This window comes from Dryobates pubescens, chromosome 25 (genome assembly GCF_014839835.1).
Source record: "Dryobates pubescens isolate bDryPub1 chromosome 25, bDryPub1.pri, whole genome shotgun sequence".
In the NCBI taxonomy this organism is placed as follows: domain Eukaryota; kingdom Metazoa; phylum Chordata; class Aves; order Piciformes; family Picidae; genus Dryobates; species Dryobates pubescens.
Genome location: NC_071636.1, coordinates 8,296,434 through 8,320,373, shown reverse-complemented (window position 1 = coordinate 8,320,373; position 23,940 = coordinate 8,296,434). Strand labels below are relative to the sequence as shown.

Here is a 23,940-nt window from a genome sequence, read left to right as displayed (position 1 = left end):
GTTTGGTATCCTTTACTACTGATATTCTTAATCTGCTTGTGCATAAAATCTGGCAGTCTTGCTGAAGTGAACTGTTGGTTAGTTCCTAGTTTTCCTGGCACTCTGAAGTGATGTTTTCAGGTGTGAAAACTGGTATAGCTCTCTCACTGGGAAGAGGAGAGGGCTTGCTAAGTGTACACTGCATTTATACCCAAGCAAGTCTGTCATGACTTCCCTGTTATCAAATGAGCCAGATCCAGTCTGGGGAGTGCTTTGCTGAAGTTCTTAATAAATTAACCTGTCATTTAAACTCCGAGCAGTGAGAAAATGGAGTAGCAATACCCCTTGATACCAAAACAAAATTTACCAAGTTGTAAATAGTAGTGCTGTAAACGTCTCCTACTTTAAAGAAGGTGACAAATAGAGTAATATGGGTGATAATTACTCAGTGTTTATGTAATAGCGTTCCCAAGGAGTAGTTTTTCAGAGAAGCAAGTTGGGAAAATGTTACTTTTCTTCTTTAAATGCAAATTTGACTGAAGAACCTTTTTCTTTTTTTTTTTTTTTTTTTTTCTTCCCCTCTCTCCTTAACCAGAGGAGTATTCCAGTCTCTTATTGAAAAGCACTTTCCAGCTCCTGACAGGAAGAAGCTGTTTAGCTTGTTGGGAATTGACTTGACTGCTCAAAGTAATAACAATTCACCTAGAGACAGCCCTTGCAAGGAGAACAAAATAAAGAAGCGGAAAGGTAATGCTTACGTTCTTACACTAATGCCATAGTGAAAACGGCAACTTTAGAGCTGCCTTAGAGTGAACTCGGGAGGAAATAGGGGAGTGTAAACAGCAGTGCAGTCACTTGTGAAAGAGTGTCTATTACAAGTCCTACAGACTTGTAGGAATTTCCATCATCAGGTTTTAGAACTGATGCTGAAGCAATATAACCTGTCAGTTCCGGTTACCACTTTGCTCAAAACTGGGTTGATGTAGTTATGGGGCCGTATCCCAAAATGTCTTGCAGTATCAGACTCCTTCCTGATGCAGTCACAGAAATAATTGCTTCCTTTTTTATGAGATTCAGTAAAGAGAAGGCTGATATCACCTCCCTTCACAAACTGCTTACATTCTTACCCAACAAAACTCCCACAAACAACTTGGGAGATTAGTCTGTCTTGGAACTGTTTAGAAGAATCTAATCTGAGTTCTCTTCTTAGAAATTTAGTGTTTTCTAGTTTATATGCAGAACACGTCAAAAGTAGTCTACAAGGTCTAAACCAGTTTTTTTTGGTTTTTTTTTCCCCTTCTGGGGTGATGGTGGTGATGGAATTAGGTGAGGAAATCAGCAGAGAAGCCAAAAAAGCTCGCAAAACAGGTGGCCTTGCAGGTAGCAGCTCTGATGAGAGTGAAAGCGAATCTGATGCTTCAGACAATGAAGAAAGTGATAATGAGAGCTCCAAATTTTTGAGTTCTGGAGATGATGATGACTTCAACCCATTCAGAGATGAATCCAGTGAAGATGATGAAGATGGTAAGGCAGTTTAAGTGTTTCATCAAGCAAGTAGCTATACTTGCTGGTAGTGAGTATTGTAAATGGTTCCTGACCATTTCATTGAGCTAAAAATAAGTGTTTGATAAAGATGCAGTTTAATGAGATTGTAACTAGCACTAGAAAGTTGATTTAAGTAAATTTCACACACTGGAGCTCAGGCTCTTGCAAGTCACTCTTTGTAATGAGAATGTAGCTTTTGAAAGGAAAGGATGGGTTTGTAGTAGATGCTTGAAACTTAATGCAAATAACTTTTTTTAACTTTTAGATCCCTGGTTAATTAGAAAAGAGCATAAAAAAAATAAAGACAAGAAAAAGAAGAAAAGCATAGACCCAGATTCTATTCAAAGTGCCTTACTAGCTTCTGGTCTCGGATCAAAACGACCCAGCTGTTTTACTTCCACTGTTGGTACCACCACTTCTAGTACCAACACATCAGGTAAGAATAAGTTTCTTTTGACATTGCTTCCTTTTCGTAGCAGTTAGGCAGCGAAGTTCAAAGTCTTAAAGATTCTCTTTTAAATTCCAGCTAACAGTAACACAAACAGCAGCTTTGTAACAAGTCAGGATGCTGTTGAAAGGGCCCAACAAATGAAAAAAGAGCTGCTTGATAAACTGGAAAAGCTGGCTGAAGATCTTCCACCTAATACGCTGGATGAGCTTATAGATGAGCTGGGTGGTCCTGAAAATGTTGCAGAGGTAGGCTGGTGTTCACGCACAGGAAAAATGGATGTTTCCTTCCTCCTGTAGCCATACATTATCTGGATGTGGTAAATCATCATTGTCCTTCAAGTTACACATGACCTGTGTATCTGTTAAAGAGAACTTGCTTATCAGTTTTAGACAGTAATTTCACAGGGATGAGAGTTTGGGTTACTTTGCCTCTGAATTCAAGAGACGCTTATATTAGATTGTAGAGGAAAGCTCTGAATGGGTAAGCAGGTTATTTCTGTGACTGAAGTTGGATAAATCATACTAGTTTCTTTCTTGCTTTACAGTGAAATACTTCTTTAACTACCTATAGTCAATTTTGAAGCTGACATCAAACAAAGCAGCTTCAGTTCATCTTCCTAGGCAATGAAGATTAAGAGCCTGTATAATAAAACTGCATTAGTGAAAAGCCTGATGAATTATTATCTTTTCTCAATAACTTCAGAAGCATGTCTTTTAAGCTACCCCTCTCTATGAAGTAGAAATATCTTAAAGATTTAAAAGACCCTATTGCAATCAGTGACAATCTCAGCTGCCAGTTTAGTTTATTTCCTAGTACTCTTTGTAAATCCCTTGTGGGCAGTAGTAGAACAGTGCATCATTTCTACCTAGATAAGCTTTGTTATGCTTTCGATTCCCTAAGTTACCTCTAAACAAGTGTTCCACATAGCAGATAATGGCATCAAAAAAACAATCCAGCTTCTCTAATGTGCTTTTACTCTTGGAGTAAATTACTGAATATATTTTAAGATTGATGTATGAGTAAATAGCACCATTGCTTGAAGTTTTGGTCATGTAATGATTTTGGTGTTGCTGCAATGAGCTCATAGTCTCTTTTCTTTTTAAAGATGACAGGCCGCAAGGGGAGAGTTGTAAGCAATGATGATGGCAGCATATCTTATGAGTCAAGGTCTGAACTTGATGTGCCTGTTGAAATTCTGAACATCACGGAAAAGCAGAGGTTCATGGATGGAGATAAGGTACTCCCTAAAGAGATACAACTTAGAAAAACTTGCCAGATACCACAGTAACACTAAGCTATTCAAGCTGTGGCTCTACTGTTAACCCATAATGACATTTTAGGTACTGTAAGTAAATACTAGTGAAAAGCCATTTCATGTTCACTGCTGTGTTTTGGTTTTCAAGCCAGTAGGTTCAGTAGTGCTAGTACATGGCTGCAGCATGCTTTAAAGGCCAGGCTGTAGTTTGGGTGGCCACGGAGGCCAGTATACTTTTAAAGAGGTGTGTACACACGCCAGACAGAAAGCTAGCACCTTTAAGCTGATCTTGTAAAACTCTGTTCTTGAAGAGACAGACAAACCCTCTACATCTTTGTGATCCTGTTACCTGGATTACTGTATCTCTGATTCTAAGAGGAAATAATGAAATTGAGAAATGGGTACCTCATATGAAAAAACTTTGAGTGAGGGGAAAAGGTGGAGGTTATTCACCTTAAAAGGCATTTTGAAGTAACGGTGGGAAGAGTGATGGCTTTTGTGCATTGCATTGTACTCTGAAAGAAAATACTAAGCAGAATTAATAGTAGAATTGAAGCAGACTGAAGAAAGGGAAAAGACCAACTTTGCTGTGGTTCATTTGGGATAAGCTACCACAAGAGGGCAAATGAAGTAAATGTAGCTGTTGGTGTGGAACTTCTGTGGCCTGCTGTTTTGCTTGAGGATAAAACTCCTGTTCCTGTAAGTGATTTGTGCCCAGTCCAAACATTTACGTTCTTTCAAGGCAAATGCTTTTGGATAAGAGAACGGCTGTGTCCTCTTCCTTATACAGTATTAGCAGTTACTTTGTCGTCTCAGTATTGCTTACTATTGGAGCAAGTCTCTTCCTGTGTCCCTTCCCTTTTCTTTTGGAAGTGCAGGCCAACATCAGAAATTTGCCCTTTGGAATAGCAAGACTGCATCACACTGCCTTTGTTAGCACAGTAAAGTGAAACCCACTCTATTTGCTCCAAAATTTCTCTGAAGAGAACCATAATTTTTCTCCCCTTCCCTCTTCTTGTAACAGCAAGGCCAAATAACAACAGTGTAACCATTTCACACCCATGTTAGCAGTAATTGTAATATCAAATGTTTTTAGAAACTGAAAACTGAAGCTTGAATTCATTGCTAACTAACAACTCCTTTCTCATTCAAAGAACATTGCCATCATCTCGGAGGCTGCCAGCTCTGGAATATCATTGCAAGCAGACCGGAGAGCTAAGAATCAGAGACGGAGAGTTCACATGACCCTGGAGCTACCATGGAGTGCAGACAGAGCAATACAGCAGTTTGGTAAATAACTTTTTGGTATCTTTCCCCTGGCAAACTCAGGTTAATGCTTGGGCTTGATGATCTTTGAAGGCCTTTTCCAAACGTAGTGATTGTGGTTCTTTAACTGCTGATTCCTGGAAAATGAGACTGGAAAGGTCCCTAAGAGGTTGCTTAGTCAGTCTCCTTTACCCATGATCTGGAACAGTTTTCTTTCTAGTCATAGCTGAAAGGCTTGAAAGTTTTGAAAGAAACCCAGCAATCAACTTGCACAGCAGTTTAGATTATTTTATGTATTGAGTGTCTTTGTGAATTTTGCCACAACTCCAGAGCATTTGCACCTTGTATTGGCTGCTTTACAGCAAAAACTAAGCTTTCGGCAGGATTAAGTTTAGCTTTTTTCTTTACTCTTCACAATTCTCAGTCTATTAAAAATGTTCTATGAAGTGGAATTTGTTTAATTTCTGTGCTTCTACTTAATTATCCAGGAAGAACTCATAGATCCAACCAAGTGACTGCTCCGGAGTATGTGTTCCTAATTTCTGAATTGGCAGGAGAGCAGAGATTTGCATCTATAGTTGCAAAAAGACTGGAGAGCTTGGTAAGAGTGTTTCAGGGAATCTGATCCTTCATTTGAGAAAAGACAACTTAAATTTCTTGTTCTTTAAAATGTGATTTAATGACAAAGGTGTGTCTTTACAGGGAGCCCTCACCCATGGTGACAGACGGGCCACAGAAACTCGAGACCTCAGCAGATTCAACTTTGACAACAAGGTGACAGTTCTATTTCTGTTTGAAATCTTGTGCTGTGGTGCTTATTCTACAACTAACCAGTGGAGGAAGGATTTCTTCCATCTCCTGTGGTGTTTTTGCTGTGTTTTCTGATAGGCCTCATTCCAAGATAGCCAGTAAATGTTCTTAATTATGTTTACAAAGCCACGTGGAATGTGTGTGTGTGAATTACATTTCTGCATGTGCTAGCAATCCAAGTCTTAAAAAAATGGTATGTGTCCTTTCAGCCACAACCAAGAGATTAATTTGACAATTCTAATTAGACATTAAGACTGGGCTCCTTATAGTGTAGTTTATAACTGAAAAGCTAATAACCAGTGCCCTTTAGTATTACAGAGAAAAAAGCTTTATTACAAGTACTTGTTAAACCACATGTGCTTGGGGCTCGAGGCACAGACACTGTATCACATCATTAGAGCAGCTTTCTTTTTCTCATGCAGTATGGCAGAAATGCTTTAGAGATTGTGATGAAATCCATTGTGAATTTGGACTCTCCTATGGTCTCACCTCCTCCTGATTTTCCTGGAGACTTCTTCAAAGGCAAGTGTAATTCACTGGATATAATAACTGCCTTTTGATCATTCTCCAGTATGCTGGAAATGCAAATCATTTTAGAGCTAGAAAACCTTGTTACTATTTAAACCAGCTGGCCCAGATACACCCTCACTGGATTTTTTTTTTTTCCAGTGCACGTTGCCTGAATGTTGAAGTTCACATACGAAACAAGATATGTGAACTCTCTCTCACTCCAAGGCACGTTCTGTGTCTGTTTGGCCAAAGCATTACACACAGTTCTTCCAACTTTATTTTCATGTCGCAATGTTTTTGCCCTCCTGTTTGGCTCACGTGTAGTGCCATTAGTAGTTTTCCTTGCTTTGCCCTTCCTGGAAAAGCAGAAGGCAAAGTTTTGCCTTGCAATTTCTACCCAATACATCAATAAGCAAGTAATGTGTTTGAGAGGTGTGAGAAGTTGGAATTGGATCTTGAAACGGGAATGCTAGATAAGCTGTCACCTGCTGGTTTATTTTCAGATGGCAAAGCACCTGTGATTTGGTCTCTTTCTTTTTCTAGATGTTCGTCAGGGATTGATTGGTGTGGGCTTGATAAATGTAGAAGACAGATCTGGAATACTGACACTTGATAAAGGTATTTGTGTGTTTAGTACAGCTTTAGAACGTTGCTAGGAATATGAAACATCACGATAGTGGATTCCTAGCAACAGAACTCAAGTTGTAACCATCTAGAAAGTGACATTTTTGGAAGAACTTCAGATTGTTTTCCTCATATCTGAAAAAATGACTCTAAGTAGTCTTTAGAGACTCTTTGAATACTGATTGAGAGTTTGTCATCAAATTTAATCTGTGGGCCTAATACATGTGTTTTATTTTTTATTTTAGATTATAACAACATAGGGAAATTTCTGAATAGAATTCTTGGTATGGAAGTACATCAGCAGAATGCTTTATTCCAGTACTTCTCTGACACATTAAATGCAGTTATTCAAAATGCTAAAAAGAATGGAAGATATGATATGGGCATCTTAGGTGAGTAAATCTATCTCTCAGTATTCTTGTAGTTCAGTGAGAACAAAGAAACAGAGTAACTCTGTCCTTTCCTTTTTAAGATTTGGGCTCTGGGGATGAGAAAGTAAGGAAGGCAGACGTTAAGAAGTTCTTAACTCCTGGATATTCTACCTCTGGACATGTAGAACTATACACAGTAAGTTAATTCTGTATCTTATTTGTATGAATTAATAGGCAATCAGCTGAGGGTGTGCTGAGTGAGAGGAGGTTCCAGGCCTTTCACTGGACACTATTCATTCCTGTGTCTGTAACTGTTTTCAAGCCTGTCCTATTCACATACCCTTATGTGGCTCTTTTCTAGATCAGTGTAGAGAGAGGCATGTCTTGGGATGAAGCAACTAAGATCTGGGCAGAACAGACTGGTCCAGATGATGGATTTTATTTATCATTGCAGGTAAGACTTAGTCTCTTGGATTTTGTGCAGAGAAGTTTGGAGGGGGGGCTAACCAAATATGCTGTCTTCTCTGGAAAATGGCCTGTTTAAATTTATTACTGTGCAGCAAAATGTTTTTTTGGTCTTACATTAAAATTCATGTTAAATTTGCTTCCAGCACTGTGTGAAGCATTCTCTTTTTTAAGCTGCAAGGAATTCTTTCCTGATAGGAATGTGATACCAGATTGATAGTTCTTATTTAAACCTGCATCAAGAAACCAGATGCTTTTACTGTAAGGAGAAGTAGACGAGGCTAATGTAGATGAATGGTACTGCCTTCTAAAGGTGTCCTTGTTACTGCTGGTTGTCATACTGCACACAGATGTGTTCACTATTACTGTGAGGAACAGTGTGAAATCACAAGGCTGATACTGTCAGCATGTTTAAACTTTGGGTTTTGGTTTGTCTTTCTTTTCCAGATAAGAAATAACAAGAAGACTGCTATTTTAGTAAAGGAAGTGAACCCTAAGAAGAAACTTTTTTTAGTATACAGACCAAATACTGGGAAACAACTCAAACTAGAAACATGTGCAGACCTGAAAAAGAAATATAAGAAGGTAACCATTAAAATTAACACTAGTTTTATATAAGAAGTAGAAGCACTCTGTTTTTCTTGCATTTGTGTGTCATTCTGGCAAGTCCAAAACCAGACTTACTTTTCCAGAGCAGAGTTTGTGCTTGAGTCTTTTAAAAAAAGAGGGTCTACATGGCTTCTGCCTTCCTGTATCTTAAGGTTTTCTTAACATAAATTATCTGTGGTGTGGTAAATGGGGGGGGGGGGGTTGGAACAACCAAAGAAGAGTTTTGCTTCTGTTTTAAGATGTACAAACATGCCCTTGAACTGTACATAGCTGTTTCTTCATTCTGAGCAACAGTTTTGAAGCCTCAGCTGTTGGCTGATGGCATTTTAAATACTTTTTAAAATTTTTCAATAGATTAAATATTTAGGCTTTGTATTATTAGATTGTGCTATGTTTAAGCATTTTGTTTATCCCTTGAGATGGTATTTCCATTGGGTGGCCTCAAATTACTGGATACTTCTTTTCACTATTATAATGTTGATTGTCCCTCTTTTCAGGTAGCAATGAGCAAATTTTATTTTGTTGCATGCAAGTCTTGATATTTTTGTTATTCCCACTATGACTTTTCCAGGTACCCTCTGAAGATGCTCTGCCACACTGGTTAGAGCAGTACAATTCTTCTGCGGATACCTGCACCCATGCTTACTGGTTAGTATTTGTATGCACACAGATGCTCTAACCTAAACTGGTTTATCACTACTTCTGTTCTTGTGCTATTCCTGTGAAGTCTTGTATTTCTTGCTTAAGACAGATTGTCCCATGACCAGTCAAATGACCCAGCCTTTGAGGAGAAACATGGAGCTTTGCACTTGCTTTTAAAGCCATAATACATTGTGAATGCAAATATATAAATTGCACTCTAGTAGTAGAGTAGAGTGACCCAGGACTAACTTGTGCTTCAGGTGTCTTGATCTGAGCTGGTACTGTGGTAGGATAGTTCAAATGTTATTGGGAGGGAAAATGTTCACGCTTCATGTAGAGGTTATGTCAGAAACGGCTGTCCTTGTGCTGCCTCTTCTGTGTCTGAACTCAGCAGCTGATGTCTCAATTCCTGAGCAGCAGCCTAACTGTTGGAAGTCTCAGGTTAGTACTGGAGCTTCTGTCAGGCACCAGTTTGATAGGTAACAGAATCAAGTCCTCAGGTGATCTAAGTGAGTGGCACCTTGCAGCTGAAAGCTCTATCTGTATGTTTTGAAGATGTGGTCCTAATTAGGCCAACACTGTTCAAAACTTCACCATTAGAGACATGCTGTGGATAAAGGATCTTTCCCTTCCTGTGTACCTGCAGCTCTTGCTCAGCTCTGAATATGGTAATTAACTGCAAATCTCACTTTTAATGGAATTGGATACTTGATGTTTGCACAATTCTTTTGAAAGTTGTGTTTTTTTCTCTCTACCATAGGAGAGGCAACTGTAAGAAGGCAGGCTTGGGATTAGTTTGTGAAGTGGGACTGCGCTGTCGAACTTACTATGTCTTGTGTGGTTCAGTATTGAGTGTCTGGACAAAAGTAGAAGGTGTTCTAGCCTCTGTGAGTGGTACAAATGTGAAAATGCAAATAGTTCGTCTGAGAACAGAAGATGGGCAGAGGATTGTGGGTAAGTGGCTTGTCTGCTGGGTTTGGTGGGTTTGAAGCTATTGGAAGTCACATCCAATCAATAGTTTAGAATGATTTCAAGATGATTGAGGTTTCGCTAAGAGGTTTAGCAACAAGAAATGACAGAGGCTGAAACATCTTTTTTAAGTGTGGACATCCTGTGGATGTGTGATATGATGGCAGCTCCTACACTAGCAACAGTTTTTCAAGATGCTGAAACTTTTCATATTTTAAACTTTTTTTTTTTTTTAAATGGTGTTTTAACTTCTGTGAGTCCAGAAAGGCAAAAAGACAGCTTCTGGGTTTATGTGGCAGCAGGTAATGTAAGAATCAAATTTGTCTTCAGGGACAAAGTGGCAACTTTCTCTTGCTTCATGACCTAAAGGATGTACTGAAGATAAACTTTACTGAGAATCAGAACTTGTAGCTGTGCTTGACTAGACTTGATATTGGAAATAGTCACTGCTGGCTGGGTTTTTTAAACTAAATGGTAGAATCATCAGCCTGAGGTTTTAATGAGACAATTGATTTGTTTCTGTTGTTTCCAGGTTTGATCATTCCTGCAAATTGTGTCTCACCCCTTGTAAACCTCCTGTCAACGTCAGACCAGTCTCAGCAGCTTGCAGTACAACAGCAGCAGATATGGCAGCAGCATCACCCACAAAGCATCACCAATTTCAACAATGCATAAGAGGACAAACTACAGGTGGTGACTTTGGTGTTTGAGAAAAGGCTGTAAAAGCATATCACTTGCATAAAAATCAGGGACAGATTCCAAAGAAATATAACTTTTTCAGTTCAGTTGTGTGCTCTCAAATACTTTGGGAATAAAGAGATCTAACAAGGTTGGTAGAACTGAAAGCCAGCAGTTGTTTATGGTGGTGCATCTGTCTTTCCTTATGCTCTCTGTAGTGCTTCCTGTTTGCTTTTACTTTTGGCCTTTTAAGCTACAAACCACAATTTGTTTGAAAATGCTTGAAAATCCCCAAGCAGGCTTTATTTTTATCTTGTCATACAGTGCTCAGGGTTTAACGCAGTGCATCAATGCCATTGCTGTGGGAGATATCCTTGAATGCATGTATTGAGTATATATATACAAAATATATATTGGGTTTTTCTCTTCAATTTATGAGTTAATAAAAGCATGAAACCTAGAGGTTGCACATCATGCATTCAGGTTCCTTCCCAGTTTCTGTTTGACAGTGCATGTCTTTGGAAACGGGCATGGACAGGATAAACACACGAGGCAGGACTTGGGAGAGAAACGCAATCTTAGTTGTACAGCATTGGTTATTGCATTTTTATAGTGTTTATACCCAGGTGTTGCATTTTTTTCTGATTCTCTCCTGGGGGTTATATATTTGAGTCTACAACATGTTCCTTTTTTTTTTTTTGTGATAAACATCTTAAATTAAAATTAGTTCATTTTTAATGTATTAATGGTATTCCTAATGTGTACTGCAAAGATGGCTGGATGCCTATTTTCCTTAAATTGAAGCATTTCCTTAATCCAACGTGGTTATGGAAACTTAAGTGCAAATTCACTTCCATCTCGCATACAATCTTCTATTTTTTACTTCATTAATGTAATTTAATTTGTCACTTGTAAGATGAAACCTTACTTGAGCTGTAAATTAGAGAATGGGAAACACTTGAGGGTTCCGCTGTATGTGCTGTTTCTGTTACCCAGTAACTTGAATACTGTTTAATATGTTGTAAGACATTGTAGAGTTTATCTGGAGCTGTTTAAAAGAAATTGTAATGTACAAATGTGAATAGTCACTTATCTATAATATGGGTAAGTTTTGTTTTGCCTATAATAGTAGATGTTTATAAGAAAGTGAAGGACAATGTTTGTCATTTCTTGCTTGCACAGGTTGCACTATTGAAAAATTGAGATTGTATAAACCTGTCCAAAACAACTACAAGATAATGATCTTGTAGATGTCAAATAAAAGTTATTGTACTAACAAGAAGTGGAGTCTTGTTTAGGCAATCACCCTATTCCAAAAGAACTAACAAGTCTGTACAATTGGAATCTGACAGGACTTGGCATGTTCCAGTCTGCTTTAACCAGGCTTCTGTCTTGGCAGTCTAAATATCTCAGCTGAACTCACTAATGAGGCAAGAAGTAAACCGTTTTTAAACTGTGATGCATATTTTAAGGTTCACCTGACAGAGCAGCAGTCCTCTGCAGCATATCTGTAAACACTCAGCCAGACTCAAGTGTCAGAAAATCTTATCCCTAAGTCAAGGGGCCAGAAGTTCCACAACTTCAGGTTGAAGTGAGTTCCCGTATGTGAATTATTTAATGCTGCCTGTACCAGCACCCAGGGCAAGAACAGAGCACCTGTTGGGGAGGAAAGTCTGCCTGCTGTCCTCAGCTCCCAGGCTGAAATGGTGAAGGGCATCAGTCCCTTGCCCATGCTTGCAGCTAGCTGGCAATACAGGTCCAGAATAAACTGGCATGCTTCTTACCTCTAGAGGTCTCTTCCAACCCAGCGCATTCCATCATTTTGTGACTATCATGCCTGGTGTGTCTCTAAAGTACTTGGGATGCAGGCAGTAGGTGTGCTGGAGTTTTAATCTTTGGATAGTAAGGAAAAGTTTTAGTGCTGTGATACTAGTAAAAGCTGGTTATGTCCTGGAAAACTAGACCACAGACAGGGTGTGGGGGAGGATGTTCATGTGTTTCATACCCATCATTGGATGTATTTGGCATCCACTCCCGGAGAAGTAATGGAATTTTGAGAAGTATGTTGACAGATGACTGTTGCAGCAGATACTGAACCAAATTGGTAGTTACAGCAAGCTGTGTGGACTTCACTGTCCTTCTTTTAAGTATCGGGTGTAGAAACTTCTGCCATCTGAGATGGTACGCATAGTATTTTAGATCTTAATCCTCAGTAAGATGGTTCTAGAAGTGGTAGGTTCACAAATAGTGATTATTTTTTTGGTTTTTATTTTTTTTAACCAAGTTATTTAAATACACATCAGTTCCTAAGTGCTCTTCTCAGCTTCTTGTGCTACCTGTGGTGGTTGGGATGAGCAAATAATTGGCTATTCTCTGTATTGATACTTCATTTTGGGAGTTCATAGCTGGTGCTGTTGACTCGCCTCCTTAAACTTCTCATGGACTTGTGTTCCCTGGAGGGGGTAAAAAACCCCACAACAGTACTTACAAGATCCATAAGAATTGTTCCTATTCTAGATGTCTCTTCCCTCACTTGCTCTCCTTTTCCTGCTCTCTGCTACTTGCCACCATCAATGCCTTGGCTTTATCTTTCAGCTACTAACGTGCCTGTATCCACAGCTCTGGAGTGTTAGAACATCTTCAAGGTTAACATCCAAAAAAAAAATATTCAGCCTTCAAGCTACAGAAAGATTTTTCTCTTGAAGATCCTTTCTCAGTGGTTGGGGTGTGGTTTTTTGATAGTAGTTTGTTCCTTGTACGAGCTCCTAATAAAACTTCGGGGGGAGACAAAGAATATAAATAGCACTGTGGATGGGATAAAGAGCAGCTCTGCGGTATCCTCTTGCAGCACTGCCCAGAAGACAAACATCCTCACAGGGAGGAAAAAGGAGAGACCAATTGTCATGTCATATAAATTAACAGGCTGGGCAGGAATGGTGTGTCTCTTTTCCTGCTTGTGGGGCATTGATCTACTCTGTACAAATCACCACCTGAAATGGATACAAAATTTCTAAAGGATGGATGTCAGATGAGGGGCAAAGCAAGATGTAAAGTGGTAGTAATTTCTGTGCCATGTGAGCTTTGGAAGCATGCTGTAGAAGGGGAAGATACATAATTAAGTTGATTTGGGAATTGGAGGGATAAAATTTGGTGTTTTCATTTTTAAACTGTCCCTTGACAGCCGTGAAATTTTGACTGGTTAACTAGTTTGATACTGAAGGTCTGTCTGACATGGTAAATGCAATTACAACCTACTAAAACCCCCCTCTGCACAGCAAGTTTTCAATCTTGTTTTCCACTCGCTGTATGGTCTGTTGGGAACACACACCTCTTGTGAGGACTTTGGTTCCCCTAAGATGCTACTTGTCTAGTCAGTGTGTAGTATTTCCTTTGTAAATGAAGAAAGCTCTGCAACCTGTAAACATTTGTTGAGTGAATTATCAAGGGGGTTTTGTATTTTTTCTTTCTGCATTTGGAATAAGCTTCATTCAGCTTCTGTCGCGGTCTGTACATACACAGAGAAGAGTCTGTTTGTATATAGGGATGTTAAAGGCTACTGAATTATTGAATGTAAATAACTCTTGTTTTCCCTTTGTGTTGTTTTTGGGATTTTTTTTTTCTTCATGACCTTCCCAAGATGTATTCCTATTTTCTCAACCTGCCAAGCAGGCGGTTTGTGTGTACTTTGAAATATATATAGCATATATAAACCTTCCAAGGGATGTGTGCATACATTGCAGATGTTACATGTTGTCATAGTTCTGGGTTTTTTTAAGTTATCACTTGTTTGTCTTCTGTGATCCTCTTGATGCTGTGTGGTTGTTTTCTTCATCTATTTTTAGTGTATAATGTGGGGGTTTTGAGAGAAATGGATTCCTGATGTCTTTCAGTGGCTGGTGCTATTCACTATTTCATGCCTGTATCAGAGAGAAACCAGTATTTGAGTTTTCAGAGTTTTTCTTGAGTCTTTTCAGTGCATTCAACCTCTTGAGCATTAATCCTAGAAACATCTATCTTCTACCACCTATTAATATTTCCAGTTGTACATCATGAGCTCCTACAACTTCCAGATCTACATGGATGAGCAATAGGGCCTGCCCCCTGTCCTGACATGTAAAAGTACAATTATGACATTTAAATGAGATGTTAAGTGTCTTAAAAGTGCCCTAGAAAGGTGAGTAATTTATAGAATCACAGACTTGTTTCAGTTGGAAAAGACCTCTGAGATCATCGGGTCCAACCAAAACAAAGAAATAAAAACAACAAACAAACCCCAACCATTTGAACATAGAAAAAATCCAGCCTAGGAATGTTTGGAGCTTCCTCTAATGCCTAAATGGAGGTAATGGAACTTTCCTACCTTTGGAAAAATTACCTGCACTTCTAACTGCCACATAAAAATACATATGTCAAAGATAGTTGTGAGACATCCCTTGAATTGTCTCAGTTAGCCCCTAAGCTTCCAGCAGTTGTCACAGGTTTCCATTTGTTGGGAGGGACCATGTCCACACAGTTGTCTCAGGAATTAAGTGATTTGCGAAGTCTGAGTGGAGAGTTCCTGTAAGAAGCACCCAGCTGCAAGTAGCAGCAGTCTGCTTCTGGTAGTTGTTGGGGCCAGTACCAGCTGTAACAGTGAACATGGAGAAGTAAGGGAGATGTTTGTCATATACCGGCAGCTGCACTGCGCGGTTCTGTCTGGCTCTCCTGGAAAAGGCTGATGAAGTTGGCAGGAGTGATGAAGTCAGGCAGCCATAAACATGCCCCAGTGAGAGACGGGAGCCCTCAAGGGCTGATGCTTCACCTGAGAGCAGCGCTGGTCTCAATCACTGCTGAGGTTGTACATTGAGTTTGAAAAGCAACATCTTGCTTTGTAAGGAGAAAAACGTGAAGGAGGGAAGAAAGGCCTAGAAACAGCAGTTTCCCAGCCACGACTACACTGGCTGAGGGCAGAATGCCCTCAGTGCTTATGCTAAAGCATGTGCTAAGTGAAAACCTAGCAAGCTTTAATTGTGCTTTATTTTTTTAAATTGGTCCAACCTGAATGGAAGAAGTTGGAGGTAGTTACAAGATACAAGACTAGGAACTGGACTGGCTTAAGCTGAGGCAAAAACTGATTTTTCCCCTGCTGTGTTATGATTCCCATACCACAAGTCGTCCCCATGTGTAAAGGGTGCTGGGGTTTCCTGCCACTGGAAAGGTGTTTGGCAGATACATGTCCTGTCTCTGCTGAGAGGATGGGCAAGAAAGAACTGGTTCTAGTGCACTGGAACAGGCACTTTCAGCAGTCCAGAAATACAGCTGGCTATAAGTGATGTGTTTTGTTCATAAAATTCCTTCAGCACTTAAATATGTGAACCAACACCTGCTAAATTTTATTCTGTAAGAACTATGTTGGGTTCAGGTTCCTGAACTTTGATGGCATAACTTTATGAGACAGATCACCTACAGAAGAGCTTTCCTGTACTTGGTCTACACTGGGAAGAATACAGGGACAATTCTACTGACATTCTTTTTCCACCCATGCTTATGTACCACTTTTTGATTAGGAGAGGATAACCACTAAATCACTAGAATCATTGGAGGCATATAATGGCATTTTTATTTGCCAAGTTCTTTGATTTCTATTTCTGTCATCAACACCAAGTCCCACTGCATACCAAGTTTTACATGAGGGGTGTGTTCACTCCCTCAGCGTCCTCCAGCAGCCCTGTGGAGAGGCCACACTGCACCCCAACAATCTCTTCTGCTGCGAGACTACCTCTCCCAAGGGCCATGCTGTTATTTTCAAGGACTTCGCTATCAGTACTTCTTCAGTCTACACCTTTAGTAGTCCAAGATGACAGAATTCCATAGCTGTGTAACGTTTAAGAGGAATTGGATGTGTTCCTTTTATCGTGTGTCCTAATTGGAAGCATTTGCCAATCTTAAAGACTTCATCCTCCAGCACAGTGCTGTGCTGCTGTCCCTCTGAGCAGACAATACCTGCGCCTGCCAATGAAGTGGCAGAACTTTGAGTGCCTATCAGCAAAATACTACACACATGGTTAGGAAGATTTGCACTCACAAAAATGTCACACTGTGGAATATGATGAAGTCTGTATTGAGTTCTTCTGGTGAAAGAAAAGAAAAGAAGAAAGTGTTAAATAAGTTAAACCAACTACTACTTTTTAATTTTCCCTTGTGGAACTTCTCCACATGAGTTGTTTATACTGGAGGGCCTTTCAGCAATACTTCTGCATACTTTAAGCATATTCATTGTCACTCCATTTTAGGACCTTTCAGGCTAGCAGGAGTCATGTTGAAATAATTCAAACATCTTTTCTTTCAATCCACTTAAATACCTGGCATTTCACCTGGTTAATTTCACTGGTTAATTAAACTGCCTTTAGTGATAGTTAAGAGGAGGTTCAGGACATTCTCTCAGTGCTCATAGGGAGGAGAGTGTATAAAAAACTGTATCAAGATTGGAAAGTATCAACTTCTTCATATTTTATACATAGCATGCAAATATCCTGCCTTTATCCAAAGAGTTTGTTTGGGATAAACAGACTACTCTTATTTTTATAAATCATTTTATCTTGACTTTGATTCTCATTTTCCCCAAATCTGGAGAAGTGATGATGCCAAGTTCTCAGCAATAAATGAAGATGCCCAAACCTCAGAATTTAATTATTCATTTTCATAAAGCAATTGACTTTGTTCTGTAAGCAAGGGAGAAATGTCTTCAGAGAGGTTTTGGTTGGCTTTTTTCCAGTATGTAAATAATACACCTTAAAAATGCCAGGGAGGCAGCTTGTGAGATGATAGCTTCTACCTCTATAGGTCCAGGTCTGGTTTATACCTTCCTTCTACATCTCTAGGGTAGAAGGACTGACTGTGTTTGCTAAATATATGAATTGCAGGGCATGAAACAGAAATTTGTGCCATCCTAGCCAGTGACTAAGTGAAATCATAAACCAGGATGCAAGGGATTTAATTACTCCTGAGTAACAGCTCTCTGAAGTTACTTGGAGTGAATAAAAGCGTAGATGTGTGCAATGAAACAGTGAAGACCTGAGCCTGCAGCTGGTCTCCACAAACCATTGCCAGCGTTACCCTCTCCATGCAGGAGAACTGGGCTTTGGGAGTAGACAGTGCTCCTTCATGCAGGCAGCACTTGGGATCAGGACTTTTCCTGCCAACAGTTCCTGCCTGCTTTTGTGCAGGATGACCCAGTTCTCCCAACCCCAATTCCAACCTTGGGGCTGCAAGAAAGCTGCTGGGCACGCTCATCCCACTGGCCCTTTGCTGCTTTCCAAGGTGGACTCAAGCAAAACACTGAGACTCCTCCCTTCCCTGGCAAGAGCAAAGCACATCCCAGCCTTACAAGGATGCCATGGCTTGGCCTGTTCTCTCCAAAGCTCTTTTGTGCAGGTGTGCCATGCTTCAAGGCCTTGGGGTCTCTGCCTTTGGCTCATACCTTGACCACACTGTATCTGACCGCTGGCAACTCCCAGCCTCAGACTGCATTATTGAAATTACAGACAGTGCTGCCAGGGCAGTAAATCCTTCACATCCGGGACTGGCCCTCCCATTTTCTCTGCACACAGAGACCCCCTGAAGAGGCCAGCACTGCAACTGCCGGGCTGCAGCCTTGGCCAGGGTGACTGGCTGGCCACCATCTCCTCTTTGCTTTTGCAGGGGATGATAAAGGGCTTTGTAGTCAGTGTCACAGAGCAGCAGGCAGCAGATGTTTAGTGAGAGTTTGATTATTTGACTGCCTAACAATATTTAGCATTTCCAAGCCCTAATGCTGTGGGCATCACCCTGTCCTACTGTCTCTGCTGGCAGGGAAAAGCTGAATCCACCCACTGGCACCACAAGACTTCATACACTGATCTGGGCACAGAGGCTTTTACACCAGCGATCCTTGTACACAGGCACCGACTTAGCAAGAGATGTCTTCAGGGCTCTCACTTCTGGTGTTGTGGGGCAGGAGTTCAGCAGATCTGTTAGATTCATCCTGGCAAAAGATATGTCTGAGGCTCTGGCCTGGACAAAGGAAGGAAGTGCCATACCCAGCAGTGTCAAATGAGAGCCAGAGACCACCGAGGATCCATCTGTGCTATGCACTGCACTCAGCTGTGCTGTTGCTGTCGCTGCCTGCTAGTTTTCCTCTTTCGCCCTCCTCTCTGTGCTCTTTTTTCCCCATGAGTTGTTGTGAAGCTTCACATTCCTTTCCTCAAAGTCATTTCCATTTTCCAGCCTTGGGCTTTGCTTCTCTTTCCACTTCCTTTACTCAAATGACCAGTAACAAAACAATTAGGGATGCTCCCATCAGGCTTTACACTTGGTGTTGCAATGAGGCTCTCAGGGACCCAGGTGTTTGTGCCTCATGACTGTTTCAGGAATATGTCACTGGTCTGGTGACACTTGGTTTGCACTTCAAAGCTTTTCTATGAGGCTGAACTTCAGTGTGTCAGTCCAAAATGTAACTGGATTCTGAAGCCATCCTAGATCTCAGGTGGACACTTACCTAACATGGATACAATCTAACCAGGGCATGATGGTGTTTAATACCAGCCTCCATATGGGAAGCACTTCAGGTGAGCCAGCACTCAGCTTTGCAGTGAATTCCTTCAGTCCTGGACACAGAGCAGATTCAAGAGCTTTCCCAGACAGGGCTGGGATGAAAGCAAGTCTCTTAAACCTCCTCTGATGCAGCCAAAGGGCGGGGTATTCCCTGCCCCGGGCCCAGAGCCACAAAGGGCGGGAGGCAGAGGCAGCCCCGTGGTGCCAGCTCACTGTGCCCTAGGCCAGGCCACCCTCCTTGGCACGGCCTTCAAGGGCTAAGGAGTGGGAGAGTAACAAGAGTCCAGCCCACAGGGCAAGAAGGGAGAGTCCTCCAGGCAAACTGAAGGAATCAGGCAGGGTGGAGCACTCGTTTGTCTGGAAAGACGATGCAGGGAAGCCCTGTAATGTGGGGATAACATGATAATCCATCCCTGCAAGCAACAGCAAGGAAGGAGGAGCCCCTTGGCCTGAGCCCCTGGCCAGGCAGCCAGCCTGGCTTCACCCCACGCTGGGCAGGGCAGGGTGAGTCCTTCTGCTGGCTGAGCAGGGCTCAGTAGCTGTATTTGCCTGTTCTTAAGAAGCAAAATGAAGCTGTTTCCTTTCTGTTCTTATTTTCTTTGCTGGTTTTCATTGGAATCTGGGCTGGTTTTGATATTGGTGCCTGGTGCTTGTTTGCCTGGCAAACTGCAAAGAGGAAAACTCTCATTAGAGAGATTCCAGGCCTGTGCTTTTGTGACTGAGGGCTTGGAAACTTCTCATTCCCGCTCTGTGGTCCTCCAGGGAGACCTCTAGCCAGAGCAGGCGAGAGCAGGCTTGCTACTCATGCTCTTTCAAAGGTAAACCCAGAGTAGCATTAAGGCCTCTTTATCTTAAACATTTCCAGTCTCTTATGACAGTTTTACAGGTGATACTTGCTTTTTCTCCTTCTGGTAGGTGCCGTCTCTAAGGAAGAACATCCCCCTCAAAGATGGAACAAGCCTGGAACTGGCTTCTCAGCCCATAGGGCAGCACCCGTGCAGCGATGCTGAGCAGCTGTCTGCCTGGCAGGGCTGTTCCACTTGGCAGACAGACAAAGGACTCAGGAGTAGGAGGAAAACAAGGCTGGGAGGGAAAGTCACTCCAGATAATATGGCATCTGGCCTGGGAGGAACCATCTGAAAGTGCAGAGCAGGGCTAAGCTGGGAAAAAGTTTGTCTGGGAGAAATGAAGGGGAGACCCTGTCCAGAATAGGCATCCAAACTTTGATCTGAAATTGCTGCAAGCCTGTCTGCTGATGTAAACCAGGAGCTGAGAGAAGATTTTCTGGGGCTGGCTCATGGCTGCTGCTGCAGCACTTCTGGTTTCAGCACTCTACATCACAGACTTCTTGCAGAGTGTGTCAGAGGGCTGTTTCCCATGGCGGAGGGGAAACCAGAGCTTCCAGGGGAATTTTGAGGTGTGAGATGAAAAGACAACAGGGTAGAGCTGTATTTCAGGGAGAATCTGTATTTCTATCCAGGATTGGGTGTTTCTTGTGCATTTTTATGAGGATGGGGCAATGAGCAGCAAACATCAGCCAGAAAGTGGTGGGACACCAAGGGCTGTCAGCTTTATCTCGGGAACAGAAAGAGCAGGAGGGAAAATTTGTAACATCAGCAGGAAGCAGTCATTGGGAACAGAGACAGGAATGTAAGGAGCTGTAGCAAGTTGATAAGAACAACAGTGGTGCCAAACAGGATAGAATGCACAATTTTCCCTCTGTGGGCAGTGTCCCAGACAACCCCAGGAAGATGAGAGGTGCCCCTGGAGCAGGGCCTAGAGAAGGAGGTGTTCTGCACCAGGAGGTGCTGGCTCATTACCATCCCAGAAAGAAATACACACAGCTTTGTAACATATCTTTTAAAAAGCTCTTTGTTGAAACTGACACTCATTTGCCTCTACCACTTGCATTCTTCAAAGAGGTTAAGCTTGCCTTTACTCAAGACCTAAAAAGCTTGATTTCCTGCCTAGGCCTATCAGAAACTTTTCACTTAATTTTGGATGATCATCCTACTTTGAGCACAAGAGAGCAGCTTGGAGACTTGCAGGTGAAATCAGTGCTCAGGAACTTGTCGGTGCCTCTATCATTATTTCATGTGTTATGCTGGATCTCTAGAAATGTGGGGATATTTTAATATGAACTGCCTCCAGAAAAAGGAACAAACTTTGCCCTTTCTGCTAAACTTCTCTCTGAGGCAGGTAGAATACAGAATTAACCAGGTTGGAAAAGACCTTCGAGATCATCGAGTCCAACCTATCCCCCAACACCATGTTATCAACTAAACTATGGCACTAAGTGCCCCATCCAGTCTCTTCTTAAACACTTCCAGTGACTGTGACTCCACCACCTCCCCAGGCAGCCCATTCCAATAGCAAATCACTCTTCCTGTGCAGAATTGCTTCCTAACATCCAGCCTAAACCTCCCCTGGCACAGCTTGAGACTGCATCCTCTCGTTCTGTTAGTGGTTGCCTGGGAGAAGAGACCAGCCCCCACCTGGCTACAACCTCCCTTCAGGTAGCTGTAGATGGCAATAAGGTCTCCCCTGAGCTTCCTCTTCTCCAGGCTAAGCAGCCCCAGCTCCCTCAGCCTCTCCTCATAGGGCTTGTGCTCCAAACCCCTCACCAGCTTTGTTGTTCTTCTCTGGTCATGTTCCAGCAAGCTAACATCTTTCCTAAACTGAGGGGCCCAGAACTGGGCACAGGACTCAAGGTGTGGCCTAACCAGTGCTGAGCACAGGGGCAGAATGACCTCCCTGCTCCTGCTGGCCACACTATTCCTGATACAGGCCAGGATGCCATTGGCCTTCTTGGCCACCTGGGCACACTGCAGGCTCATGTTCAGCCTACTATCAACCAGTACCCCCAGGTCTCTTTCTGCCTGGCCGCTCTTCAGCCACTCTGACCCCAGCCTGTAGCACTGCCTGGGGTTGTTGTGGCCAGTGTGTAGAACCTGGCACTTAGAGGTGTTAAATCTCATGCCCTTGGACTCTGCCCATCTGCCCAGCCTGGCAAGGTCCCTCTGCAGAGCTCTCCTACCCTCTAACAGATCAACACCTGCCTCCAGCTTGGTGTCATCTGCAAAGTTACTGATGATGGACTCAATCCCCTCATGCAGATCATCAATAAAGATATTGAACAGGATAGGGCCCAACACTGATCCCCGGGGCACACCACTAGTGACTGGCTGCCAGCTGGATGTGGCACCATTCACCACCACTCTCTGGGCTCGGCCCTCCACCCAGTTCCTAACCCAGCACAGAGTGCTGCTGTCCAAGCCACGGGCTGACAACTTGGCCAGGAGTTTGCTATGGGGGACAGTATCAAAGGCCTTGCTGAAGTCCAGGTAGACTACATTCACAGCCTTCCCCACATCCACCAGGCAATCACCTGATCATAGAAGGAGATCAGGTTGGTCAGGCAGGACCTGCCCTTCCTAAATCCATGCTGGCTGGGCCTGATCCCTTGGCCATCCTGTAAGTGCTGTGTGATTGCACTCAAAACGACCTGTTCCATAATCTTGCCTGGCACAGAGGTCAGGCTGACAGGCCTGTAATTCCCTGGTTCCTCCTTCTGGCCCTTCCTGTGGACGGGTATCACATTGGCCAGTTTCCAGTCATCTGGGACCTCTCCAGTGAGCCAGGACTGTTGATAAATGATGGTGACTGGCTTGGTGAGCTCATCTGCCAGCTCTCTCAGCACCCTAGGATGGATCCATCCGGTCCCATGGACTTGTGGGGATCCAAGTGACTGAGCAGGTCTCTAATGACTTCCTCCTGGACTACAGGGGAACTATACTGCTCCCTGACTCCATCTGCCAGCTCAGGAGGCCAGTTGTCTGGAAGAACCTATCTTGCTATTAAAAATTGAGGCAAAGAAGGTGTTAAGTACCTCTGCCTTTTCCTCAACTTTTGTTACAATATTCCCCTCCATATCCACTAAGGAGTGGAGGTTGTCCTTGCCCCTCCTTTTGCTATTAATATATTTATAAAAGCATTTTTTGTTGTCCTTCACAGCAGTGGCCAGTCTAAGCTCTAAATGGGCTTTTGCCTCTCTAATTTTTGTCCTACATGACCTAGCAACATCCTTAAACATTTCATGGGTTATCTCTCCTTCCTTGCAAAGATGATGCACCCTCTTTTTTTCCCTTAATTCATTCAGAAGCTCATTGCCCATCCAGGCCGGATGTCTACCCCAGCAGCTCATCTTCCAGCACATTGGGGCAGTCTGTTCCTGTGCCTTCAAGATTACTTTCTTGAAGTAAGTAAAGGACAGTTAGTTCATCTCCAAGTCACTCAATTCATTAACCATGACAACATTAATTACACTGAAATTAATGTGCAAATACAATGTTTTACATGCCAAAGACAAGCCAGGAAAAAACAGAGTCTTGCCTTGACATCTTTAATTCTTCTCATTGCCAATTTAATCTGAGATGATAAGAACAAGCCTAGTTAGTGCCCTCCATTTACAGGTCTCCAAGAGCATCACAGTGCAGCTCTGCAGATGCTGGTGGCTACTTAGCTTTATTTCCAGATAAAAGAGAACAAGCAAATTTGTCTTAAAGCATGGCTCGAGGCCCCTAGCTCTGCCATCCTGCCAGCACCTTCCAACATCATACTTCTTATATGTATTCCTCACATCATCACCAAGGGGTACAGCATCTAACCTCACAGAGCTTTGGGAAGGGAAAACCTCCTAGAGATCAGCCAGAGCTTGGCTAAGCAGGGGCTGGAAGGCCTGCTTTGTGGAAATGCTGGTTGCTGAGTATTCCCAGTGGTTTGGGAGGAGCAGAGGTGAGAAATTCAAACCAGGAAAGGGAACAGAAAAAATACAAGGAGAAGAAAAAGAGGAGGGGGGCAGGGTAAATGTTGCAGATCTTACACAGCCAAGAAGAGGTAGCTATACCTGGAAAATACATCATCTGCTCTTAGAGATGGCTGAAGAGACAGACACCTCTTGCTGTCTGTCTTCACTTGCTGACAAACAGACCATGCATATTCATTGTCAAGTCACCTCTTAGTGTGGCAAAGGCTTGGAAACAACACGTGTGATGAAATGGCTCTGCTGTATTTCCTGCTCTGTGACTTGGCCACTCAGTGATTGAGAGCTGCTTTTACTGTCAGTAAACAAGACTGTGCCATGAGTGTGCAGAGCAGGGACCAGCCACTTGCTGCAAACAGCCTGGAGTGTGCAC

At 42.4% G+C, this 23,940-nt stretch overlaps 1 protein-coding gene across 2 annotated transcripts in view; it reads left to right on the top strand.

Moving 5' to 3' along the window:
• Positions 1-11,692, top strand: part of SBNO1 (strawberry notch homolog 1) — a 32,089-nt gene extending 20,397 nt beyond the window's left edge. The window contains exons 16-32 of one of the 2 annotated variants that reach the window (XM_054173321.1): positions 575-726; positions 1,306-1,503; positions 1,790-1,960; positions 2,051-2,220; positions 3,081-3,212; positions 4,385-4,520; positions 4,985-5,097; positions 5,199-5,270; positions 5,729-5,828; positions 6,360-6,434; positions 6,686-6,832; positions 6,913-7,007; positions 7,173-7,265; positions 7,724-7,861; positions 8,457-8,533; positions 9,288-9,481; positions 10,029-11,692. In XM_054173321.1, coding sequence (XP_054029296.1) covers positions 575-726; positions 1,306-1,503; positions 1,790-1,960; positions 2,051-2,220; positions 3,081-3,212; positions 4,385-4,520; positions 4,985-5,097; positions 5,199-5,270; positions 5,729-5,828; positions 6,360-6,434; positions 6,686-6,832; positions 6,913-7,007; positions 7,173-7,265; positions 7,724-7,861; positions 8,457-8,533; positions 9,288-9,481; positions 10,029-10,171 — 2,206 coding nt within the window. In that variant the 3' untranslated portion in view covers positions 10,172-11,692. The remainder of the gene's footprint in view (positions 1-574; positions 727-1,305; positions 1,504-1,789; positions 1,961-2,050; positions 2,221-3,080; positions 3,213-4,384; positions 4,521-4,984; positions 5,098-5,198; positions 5,271-5,728; positions 5,829-6,359; positions 6,435-6,685; positions 6,833-6,912; positions 7,008-7,172; positions 7,266-7,723; positions 7,862-8,456; positions 8,534-9,287; positions 9,482-10,028) is intronic. The other variant, XM_054173319.1, reaches the window with a different exon arrangement.
• Positions 11,693-23,940: the final 12,248 nt, after the last annotated feature.